Source organism: Cyprinodon tularosa, unplaced genomic scaffold (assembly GCF_016077235.1).
Source record: "Cyprinodon tularosa strain WSP-4 unplaced genomic scaffold, ASM1607723v1 ctg169, whole genome shotgun sequence".
Lineage (NCBI taxonomy): Eukaryota > Metazoa > Chordata > Actinopteri > Cyprinodontiformes > Cyprinodontidae > Cyprinodon > Cyprinodon tularosa.
This window is the reverse complement of record NW_024038523.1, coordinates 155,158-166,541: the sequence shown is the minus strand read 5'-3', so window position 1 is coordinate 166,541 and position 11,384 is coordinate 155,158. Positions and strand designations below refer to the sequence as shown.

At 39.7% G+C, this 11,384-nt stretch overlaps 1 protein-coding gene across 1 annotated transcript; it reads left to right on the top strand.

Annotated features, from left to right (window-relative positions):
- Positions 1-281: 281 nt before the first annotated feature.
- Positions 282-10,881, top strand: il12ba (interleukin 12Ba). The gene is made up of 8 exons (XM_038281256.1): positions 282-479; positions 819-906; positions 2,178-2,444; positions 2,542-2,647; positions 8,149-8,390; positions 8,479-8,651; positions 10,297-10,418; positions 10,718-10,881. The coding sequence occupies exons 1-8, from the start codon at positions 462-464 to the stop codon at positions 10,761-10,763; spliced, it is 1,062 nt and encodes a 353-aa protein (XP_038137184.1). The 5' UTR covers positions 282-461; the 3' UTR covers positions 10,764-10,881.
- The last annotated feature ends 503 nt before the right edge of the window (positions 10,882-11,384 follow it).

Below are 11,384 nucleotides of genomic sequence, written 5' to 3'. Positions count from 1 at the left end.
TTAATTTTTTGACAGTTTTGTAGTTTTTGTGGAAACTTTGAGCCTCACCTGGATGCTAAATTTAAATAACATATCATCAGGTGTTTTCTGAGTTCTCTGACCAAACCTGTCATGTAATTTCCTACTTCTTACATCATTTTGAGTGGGAAAGCTCTGAGCAAACACTGGCCTCTACAGCTGCACTGTAAAACATGAACACCAAAGGGAAATTAAGACATCCTTGCAGCCTTAAAAGTAAACAAGTAGGGACAGCACCAAGAGGGGTGGCTTCAGCGATTACCTTTTGAGTCACTGGAGGGTACAGAAACCCAAGGACACAGTAATACCCACAAAAAGAGAACAGGTCCCTAAGTTAGTGCAACGCATAAGTGGAAGTAAAAGATTGATTCAGGGGAAATAACAGAGGTCTGTGACTGACAGTAGTTAATAAAAAGGAGAGAAACCCGGTAGAGCCATCAAAGATGGGGCTGAGTAACAAGGTAAGAAGACTTTTATCTGACTTGTTTATTTGTTAGAATAATTTACAATGAAAAATACAGAAATGTAAAGTTAAGGCTAAATAGAGGTTTTTTTATGCTGTGTGTTTTTTTATGCATATAGTATGTTTGCAGGATTATGTGAGAAAAGTAAATGTTTTTATGGACCTTTTTCTTCTTTTTTCTTTCTTATTGTGTTCTCTCGTTAGTTACTTGGGTTCATAATTGAACTGGCGTACAACGACATCGGCTTTTTTGTGGATTTACTTTCAATTTTCTAATTTTTTTAAATCTTCTTGAGTTTTCCCTGTATTCGATTTTTTTTTCCTTTTTGTCATTCAGATGAAGCTGTTTGTTTTCAACATACTGTGCGTGTTTCTGCAAGGCTGTTGCCCAAATCCTCTGAGTTATTGGACTCTGGAACCAAATGGTATGTTTGATATTTAGACAAATATATTTCTTCTTTATTTTTCTTCATAGATTTTAAACAACTTTAGCTTTTGTAGATTTTAATGCCTCACAATTTTTTCTGATGTATCTGGATCTTTAAAATAGCTATAATTTAGAATATATATAAACATGAAACAGATGATGTCACACTACATGAGAGCATTTGATCATTTGAAGCAAAGACAAAATGATTACAGAGATGACTTATTTAAATTTCAGGATTTCAAATGGGCTATTTATAATCTTACCTTCGTGATTTGTGTTAAATTACCAAAAGGTTAATAAATTAAAAGAGACAGGGAAAAAAACTTTCCTGACTCCATTCAGCCTTTTCAAAACTTGCTTTCTCATCTGGATTAGGTTACAGAAGATGTGCATTTAAGTCAGAAAATAATAAATTTTCATTTGCATCCCATATCTCTATGCTTTCTCTAACTGTATTTATAAACACGTTACTGATAAAACGTAGAGACGTTACATCCATTATTGTTGCAAGCAAAGAGCATGTTTTTTGCAAGTTAACTAAAATAAAAACATTTTGTACAGAAAAAAAAGAAATTTTTAATTAAAAAAGCTTTTGAGAGTAACGTTTTCTTTTCAAATGTAATCTGTTTTATTTTTATATTCTATTTTTAAATCATGTTTTTCCACATTTTACTTTTTGAATTTGTATTTTTTCGATTGAGTTTTACAAAATCCCTTCTTTTGAAATTATATTTTCTAGATCATATTCTCTTCATTTTCTGGGGGGTTAGACGTTCTTCTGGAAACATTTCTATTGATCTGCATGGACGTTAGCAAAAACATTTTAATGAGCAAAACTGAGCTTATGTATTGGGTTTGAGGTGAAGAGAATGAAATTTGTAAAACTCAAACCGTAATAATTTTATTTAAGAGAATAAAAAAATCTATTTGACAAAACAATCTTAAAAAACAGGAAAGTGTCTGCCAGATAAGCACAGTATTTTTCTTATTTTTGGGGGTTGCATGTTTTTCAAATTACCATTTACTAAATATGTTAATGTTTTAAAAAAAATAGTGGAATAAAGTTAATTGCATTCAACAATAGCAAACTTTCAGCTTTGTCTACGCAGTAAAAGCAGAAACACTGAAAATTTGTCAGCACTTAAACATGTTATATCTACTCATTATGGAAAAAATATATACTTCTTAATTTCCGACAATTTGTCCATTGGTTTGGGCTAATAATTCCTTTTCAAATACAATCTAAAATTTTAACTCACCTCCTAGTTCTGGTCTTGGAAGTGAACGGCACTTTGGGGCAACAACCGATTACCTGCTTGGAGATGACGGGCAACAACAGCCAGGATATATTTTGGAGGAAGAATGGAATAAAGGAGTTGCAGAAAGGCAACGTTTATCTGGTGCAGTTGTTGGAAAGCTTTGGAGGGGGCAACTACACCTGCCACAGCCAGGATGGATCTCTCTTAAATCACACTGAGGTCCTTATTCAGCACTATTTATCCAATAGAAGAATTCTTCTTAAAAACCAGCAAGGTATGGTCATGCTCAGTGATGTTAGCACTTGACCTTCTTATATGTAATAATGGATGTATTGCTGAGCCATCTGCTGTCTCTGATGGTTTTTCTTTAGAGGATTACTTGAGTTGTTCCACTCAGAACTACAATGGAGAGTTTCACTGTTCCTGGACGTGGCACAGCAATCGTGTTGGCAAAGCTGCTTTTATTAAAGCTGAGCGGTAAGTCTCAATCACTCCTTACATTGTAAATCCTCTCACATTATGTTTAGTATATAGAGCAAAAATCAGGTGAAGCTGATTAAGGTGAATATACCGAGTTGAATGGCACGATTCTGGTAAATACAACTCTGTGTGTGCGAATAAAGACCAGTGAAATCCACAAGGGTTAAAAAATCTAGACTTTGGTTTATAATCACGATGGGCTCCTCCAATCCCCCGCTTTGGTCCCTTAGTTCCAGAGGGAAGCAGGTCTGGTAGTCTGGTCCTGGTTTTCTCTCAGCCGGATTTCTTAGGCAGGGTACACACTGTGCGATATTTTTAATTTTTGCTCGCAGCTACAGCTCAAACTGTATGACAAAACCACAGGGTTTAAAAATTCACAGCTCACAATGCACGTTCTCACACTTTGCGACCCAATGCTTTAATGCGATCTACCTGCTACCACCGCACATCCAAAAACCACACGTCGGACTGAGCGCCGAGAGATGCCGCTGGTCGGACTCGTCTATCTGAAGAAGAAGAAGAACTCCCTTGTTTTCGCATGCGCAACGCTCAAGGTGCCGGTAAATCGGCTCGTAGACGGTCGTAGCTCTGCTTCAACGGCAGGATTTGCTTACGAACACCTCACAACGGCCGACTGAATTTAAAAACATGTTTGATTTTCTCCCAACCTTACGATTCCTTTTCGGGAGGTGGTCATGAGAGGCTAATTGCCCCTCATTAACTTATGTATACTACACGACGAGGACGCTAAAAGTCGGCCCGATCAAAGAATTCTCGCAAAAAAATCATACAGTGTATGCCGGCTTTACACTGATTTCCTGCTGCTCCTACATGAGTTCCAGAATGCCATCTCACCTAAACTCTGTTGGCCATGTGATTCGTCCCTTAATGCGGGACAGCAGAGGCCCAAACGTCATCATGAATAGTTAGTACCACTGAAAGCAGTGGTGTAGTCTACATTATTGTAGTGGATATACTGTGCTTAGAAATAAGCACGCCAGTAAGTGCAATGTAATTGATTCATTAAGCTGACACTCAGGACACCATTCCATGTAGCACACTAAGCTGTGCTACATGGAATGGTTTTCATGCAAGTGATCAGTGGTTTAAGGTTTTCAGGCTCCCTCCTCTATCCTTTCTCTGCCTTGCAGCTATATTTGCTGTTATTAGTGAGAATAAAGTAGTTTTATTATGTTTTTAAGTGGGAAAATCCACCTGAAAACTTCATCAGTGCAGTCAGTTCATCCAGATTACCATCCTGCCTTCTAATATTATTTCTGTCGGAGCCGCTCAGACCCCCCCATACCGGCGGTGCGCTGTCAGAAGGAATCCCATTCAACAGCAGCCTTTGGCCCGGTCGCCTCCTCGGGGTTCGCTGCGGCGGCTGGAAGCGGTTTTCATGAACGTAATCCAAACTGCAGGCATCAGGATAATAAAAGCAAACACGTTTTGTCGGCAGGTTTCAGCATTTTCAGTTAATTTAGGCGTTAATAAACTGTTTCAGAGGAGCGATCACTGCGCTCTGTGTCTGTCTCCCCGCCAGCTCCCAGATCAGCGTCTCTGATTGGAGCAGCAAAAGTTACATTTTTCCTTCTCGAGCAGCAGCGCGTTTGCGGCGCGCGGCGCGCAGCGCGCAGCGGAACCTTTTCCTGCGCCTTGACGCACGTCAATCATTGACTTTGCATGTAAACTCGCTGCGCCTGCTGCGTCCGGTGTGAACGCAGCATTATTGGGCACTTTTAAGTGGTTATAGGGAAATTCACAAGCTTTTCTAGTGGGTATATGGTATATAACTGCGTATCACATACAGGTGCTGGTCATAAAATTAGAATATCATGAAAAAGTAGATTGATTTCAGTAATTCCATTTAAAAAGTGAAACTTGTATATTATATTCATACATTACATACAAACTCATATATTTCAGATGTTTATTTTGTTTAATTTTGATGATTACAAATGACAACAAATGAAAATCTCAAATTCATCATATCAGAAAATTAGAATATTACTGAAGACCAATAAAAACAAAGGATTTATAGAAATGTTGGCCAACTGAAAAGTATGAACATGAAAAGTATGAGCATGTACAGCACTCAGTATTTAGTTGGGCCTCCTTTGGCCTGTATTACTGCAGCAATGCGGCGTGGCATGGAGTCGATCAGTCTGTGGCACTGCTCAGGTGTTATGATAGCCCAGGTTGCTCTAATAGTGGCTTTTAGCTCTTCTGAATTGTTGGGTCTGGTGTATTGCATCTTCTTCTTCACAATACCCCATAGATTTTCTATGGGGTTAAGGTCAGGAGAGTTTGCTGGCCAATTAAGAACAGGGATACCATGGTCCTTCAACCAGGTACTGGTAGCTTTGGCACTGTGTGCAGGTGCCAAGTCCTGTTGGAAAATGAAATCTGCATCTCCAAAAAGTTGGTCAGCTGCAGGAAGCATGAAGTGCTCTAAAACTTCCTGGTATGTGGCTGCGTTGACCCTGGACCTCAGAAAACACAATGGACCAACACCAGCAGATGACATGGCACCCCAAACCATCACTGACTGTGGAAACTTTACACTGGACTTCAAGCAACGTGGATGAAGTGCCTCTCTTCTTTTCCTCCAGACTCTGGGACCTTGATTTCCAAAGGAAATGCAAAATTTACTTTCATCAGAGAACATGACTTTGGACCGCTCACCAGCAGTCCAGTCCTGTTTCTCTTTAGACGCTTCTGACGCTGTCTGTGGTTCAAGAGTGGCTTGACACAAGGAATGCGACAGCAGAAACCCATGTCTTTCATACGTCTGTGTGTGGTGGTTCTTGAAGCACTCACTCCAGCTGCAGTCCACTCTTTGTGAATCTCCCCCACATTTTTGAATGGGTTTTGTTTCACAATCCTCTCCAGGGTGCGGTTATCTCTCTTGCTTGTACACTTTTTTCGACCACATCTTTTCCTTCCCTTCGCCTCTCTATTAATGTGCTTGGACACTGAGCTCTGTGAACAGCCAGCCTCTTTAGCGATGACCTTTTGTGTCTTGCCCTCCTTGTGCAAGGTGTCGATGGTCGTCTTTTGGACAACTGTCAAGTCAGCAGTCTTCTCCATGATTGTGTAGCCTATAGAACTAGACTGAAAGACCATTTAAAGGCTTTTGCAGGTGGTTTGAGTTAATTAGCTGATTAGAGTGTGGCACCAGGGGCCATCAATTTTGAACCTTTTCACAATATTCTAATTTTCTGATATGATGAATTTGAGATTTTCATTTGTTGTCATTTGTAATCATCAAAATTAAACAAAATAAACATCTGAAATATATGAGTTTGTATGTAATGTATGAATATAATATACAAGTTTCACTTTTTAAATGGAATTACTGAAATCAATCTACTTTTTCATGATATTCTAATTTTATGACCAGCACCTGTAGACTACACCACTGACTGAAAGTGACAGTCATTCACACGTGGCCTCTAGAGGCGATGGTGGTATTCTCCATTCTGGTCCCATCTCTGGGAGTCCAGTGAGCCCAGCAATGCCAACAGCTTTGCTCGGCTTTTAAAAGACAAAAAAAAGCACTGCCAGTTTCTCCATAAATCCATGTCAACCATGTTCAAGTGGAACCAATGACCAGCAAACTCCATGACGAAGTAGTCATTTTGCACACTGTGCAAAATCGCCTGCCGTGCAAAATCCTTTTGCAGGCCAGGGAAACTTCACAGTGTAGAAAAGCAGTATGATTCGTGCTCTGTATGAAAGCACCTTTATACTCACATGCCACTTAGATCTGGTGTCATATTCCAATGTTTTATTGACATGCCGTGTTTGTCTGGTTGCATATTTCACCTTTTTATTGACATGTCACTTCTGCTTGGTAACATATTCCACTGTTTTACTTGCATGCCACTATGACATGGTGGCATATTCCACTGTTTTACCAAAATGCCACTTCTATGTGGTGACATTTTCAACCATTTTACCGACATACCCCTTCTTTCTGGTTTCATGTTCCCCAGTTTTATTCACATGCCACTCCTATGTGATGCACATTCCACTGTTTTACCAGTATGCCACTACTATATTTTAGCATTTATTGTATGGGAGAATTATCCTGCCATAATGCAAGAGCACATAATTTCAATTTGAGAAAACAATTTCATCTTCTTGCACTCAAAACTTATAATGCTCACACTCAAAACATGCGCTCTCTCTCAAATATTTTCTCTTCTCTCTCAAATCTTTGTTTCTTCACTCAGATTTAATGCTTCTTGCACAGATATTTTCTCCTCTCGCTTGCCTCCTTCTCTTTGCGCACAAACCGCGCTGTGCTCAAGTCTCAGATACACTCGCAAACCTGTAGGCTCTGCTTGCGGATTTTTTTTGCTCTCTCTCAGATTGGATCAGATCGTCGCCTAGCAACCTTTCCAGCCAATAGAACGACAGCCTCAGAAAGGGTGCGCTTGTCTAACTCTACTGAGTTACCTTACTCAGTAGTTACCTTACCGACAATAAAATGGCTTTTTAATTTAAAAACTATCCATTTTCAGACGTGACGTAATTTGAACAGAAAACTCCCGCTCGTCAGAAAAAAAAAAAAAAAAAGTTTGCTAGTCAGGGCAGATGCTGCCTCCAGGAGAAATTAAGTGACTTTTCATTGGTGATTCTTGAATCGCCCTTTATTATTTCCTTTTTTTTATTTTCCTGATTGTTGTTGTTTTTCAGCTTCTTATTTTAATAGTTTTTAAATTAAAAAGGCCAATTTATTGTCGGTAAGGTTTATCACAGGCACACTCAGTAGAGTTAGACAAGCGCACCCTTTCCGAGGCTGTCGTTCTATTGGCTGGAAAGGTTGCTAGGCGACGATTCGATCCAATCTGAGAGCAAAAAAAATCCGCAAGCAGAGCCTACGGGTTTGCGAGCATAACTGAGACTCGAGCAGAGCGCGGTTTGTGCGCGAAGAGAAGGAGGCAAGCGAGAGGAAAAGATAATGTGCAAGAAGCATTAAATCTGAGAGAAGAAACAAAGATTTGAGAGAGAAGAGAACATATTTGAGAGAGAGCGCATGTTTTGAGTGTGAGCATTATAAGTTTTGAGTGCAAGAAGATGAAATTTTATCTCAAATTGAAATTATGTGCTCTTGCATTATTGCAGGATCATTCTCCCATATTATTGGCATGCCACTTAATCTGGTGGCATATTCCATAGTTTTGCTGGTATTCTGCTTCTGTCTGGTGGCTTTTTAAACTGTTTTGCTTGAATCTCAGATGCATGAGTGTAATATTTTGCAATTAGCATCTGTGATTTTTTGACTGAACAATAAGAAGCAGAGCTGTGCATTCGATTAAGTCATACTAGATCCAGTGGCTAGGCTAATCACTAGCAGATTACCTTCCATTTATTTCTTACTGTAATATTGATAACAGGCTGCTTTTTTCAGAACATTTATTCACATCCAGTCAGAGAAAACATGGTTCATGCTGTCACTCTCTCCTCTGTAAACTCTCTTACTCTTTCAGCATTTCGGATGACCAGTACAGCAACTGTTCTGCAGATCCCAATGGCCACCAGTGGACGTGCTCCTCAGCTCAGAGTAACTTCAGCTGCCATGTGGACAACAGCGGGTCTGGTGTTTTCTGCCTGGACCAGCAGCACTGCCCATATGTGGAGGAAAGACAGCAAATCCGTGTCACTGTCTTTGTAAAGACAAACGATTTTCTGCTGGAGAGCTACTCCAAACTGTTTTACTTGTCAGAAATAGGTTAGTTGCTCATTCCTTTCACCATGCACTTTTTTTTGGGGGTCTGGATTTATATTGTTGTTGTTTTTTGTGCAATTCAATTTCACAGTGAAACCAGACAAGGTGAAAATAAGTAAAGTCAACAAAACTGTGATAGAGTGGAGTTATCCGAGCTCCTGGAACACGCCCTACTCCTACTTTCCCCTCACCTTCCAGATTTCACAGCTCAGGGGTCGATGCAGGGGGTGTGAAAACCCATGTGCAGACATAAAACCTTCAAAGGTAAGAGGAATTCCTTCGCTGGAGGAACTAAATTAAAGGAATAGTACACCCAAAACATGATTAGCCTTCATTTTCTACTCACCCCCATGCTGAACAACACTCTGGAGTACTTTTTTGATATCTCAAATGCATCTGGAGATCTGGGAGGCTTCTTGCTGTCTGCTGACATTCAAATAATGGAGGTCTATGGCGCCCGAGGCAGAAAGGTCCATAAAAGTCCACAAAAAACGTGTCAATATTCCTCCATACTGCTCGTCCAATGTATTCCAAGTGTCCTGAGTGGGTAGCGTCCATAATTTACTCGAAACGAAGTCATTTAGAATGTTTTTAGAGCATAAACAATAGTGTATAGGATTTCCTAAAAGCGCGTTCACGAGTCTACGGAAACTGCGGCAGACCAAACCAGATGAAAGTGCGCATTCAGCGTCTGCTCTGCCAATAATGCAAGCGTAGCAGAAGAAATGTGCTGTTTACCTGTGCAAAGAAAGAAACAACGAAAGAAAAATGTCTGAGGACTTCAGTGTTGAGGAAGAGCATGAGTTCTTCGCCGAGCTGAATGCGCACTTTCATCTGGTTTGGTCTGCCGCGGTCAGAAATGGGAAGTAACGAAGTACAAATACTTTGTTACTGTACTCAAGTAGATTTTTCTGATATTTTTATTTTACTTTACTACTTATTTTTATGGTGACTTTTTACTCCTACTCCTTACATTTTTACACAAATATCTGTACTTTCTACTCCTTACATTTTAAAAAATTGTCTCGTTATTTTAGTTTTGAATCATTTCAATGGAGTTACCGTTATTATTTTTCACGTCATCAATACCAAATTCAATCTAATTGGATGGGAATCTACGTTGCATTTGACGCACCACTACAAGATGAATCGACAGATTCGGCGGTATTCATTTGCGGCAAATCATTACAGCTTGGTGGCGTTGGCGTTAGCATAGTAGCATGGACGACGAGATGATTGAAAATGAACACAACGGAGATCTAGTCCTATTGGCAGACATCCATTTAAAATGTAGGCAACGGCATGAAAAAAGTGGTTTCTACTTTTACTTTTATACTTTAAGTAAATTTACAAGCCTGTACTTTGTTACTTTTACTTGAGTAAAGAAGTTTAATCAGTACATCCACTTTTACCAGAGTATTTTTTAACAAAAGTATCTGTACTTTTACTCAAGTACGGAAAGTGAGTACTTTTGCCATCTCTGGCCGCGGTTTCCGTAGCGTCGTGAACTCGCAGGCGCACGCTTATAGGAAATCCTATACACTACTGTTTATGCTCTAAAAACATTCTAAATGACTTCGTTTCGAGTAAATTATGGACGCTACCCACTCAGGACACTTGGAATACATTGGACGAGCAGTATGGAGGAATATTGACACGTTTTTTGTGGACTTTTATGGACCTTTCTGCCTCGGGCGCCATAGACCTCCATTATTTGAATGTCAGCAGACAGCAAGAAGCCTCCCAGATCTCCAGATGCATTTGAGATATCAAAAAAGTACTCCAGAGTGTTGTTCAGCATGGGGGTGAGTAGAAAATGAAGGCTAATCATGTTTTGGGTGTACTATTCCTTTAAGATCTAGTGAATGAGAAGGATGCAGAACCTCTTCTAATGCGGCTCTGTTCCCAGGCCTGGACAATGTACTCCACCGACATCTACCAGCTGAAAGTGAAGCACAGAGTTAAGGCTGTGTGCGTCAGAGCAAAGGATGCTTTTTGCAACTCAGAGTGGAGCGAATGGACCCACATCAGGTCGGTGCGTCTCAGTGGTGACATATAAAACGTATCTATTCCTTTCCCCACTGACATCACCGCTTCCCCCACATGTACCTGTCACCTGATTCTCTTCCTCCCAGAAACATGCACACATCTTCATAACAGCTAATCCTCTGCTTTAGTTCTGCTTTCTGTATCTGGGTGCCTACCAACATGGTCTCTGCGGTCTTCGAACTGCTGTTTTTAGTTTCTATAGAAACTTCAGTGTTTCGTGGTCGAAATGATGAATATGTGAACAATTAATTCATTATGTGTGTTTTGTTTTGTTTTTACAGACTGAGGAGAGGCGGGAAAAACAGCAAACAGCAGCTGTTAACGTAACGAGAGGATAAAGGATCAGAGTGGAAAATCCCAGACTGATGCTTTTCTGTTTTTTTTATTTAAACAATAAAGTGTTTGTAAGATGTAAGTTATTAATTTATGACTGAATTAAACATGTTTACACAGCAACAACTTTGTTTTCAGTCAAATGCATGACTCCGCTGCTTTTTGTATCGTAGTTGCTGTCATCCACCTTCCAGGAATAACGAGTTTATATGAGAAAATTGGTGTAAAATATTGTTAGATTAATTGTTTGTGCAAATTCTCATTTTATTTTATAAGTAGTTAGGCATTTTTGTTTGATCAACTGAATAGTCACCATTTGTGACCAATGAAAAAGCTGCATGTAACTCACCTGCTTGGGGTTTTACATCTTTTCCCAACTATCCTCCCCTCTTTATAACATAATTACTGCAAATTTTAACTGTATTTGTTAAACATTTACCAGCAAGTGCTGCACATCAGGTATTTCCAGCCTGGTATGAGACGACCAATATATGGCATGAAATCATGTTTATGGGAAACACTGCTGGTTCCATGTTTAACAGCGTTACAAATGGAGGTAATGACATAATTGAGCCTGATTTCACTATCATACAGGAAGAGGATATTAAACAGAGC

Bases quoted from the DNA above. Each gene is read 5' to 3' on its own strand.
- il12ba (XM_038281256.1), top strand. The intron at 2,445-2,541 runs GTATGGTCATGC...GTTTTTCTTTAG, and splicing joins TCTTCTTAAAAACCAGCAAG to AGGATTACTTGAGTTGTTCC. The intron at 2,648-8,148 runs GTAAGTCTCAAT...TTACTCTTTCAG, and splicing joins GCTTTTATTAAAGCTGAGCG to CATTTCGGATGACCAGTACA.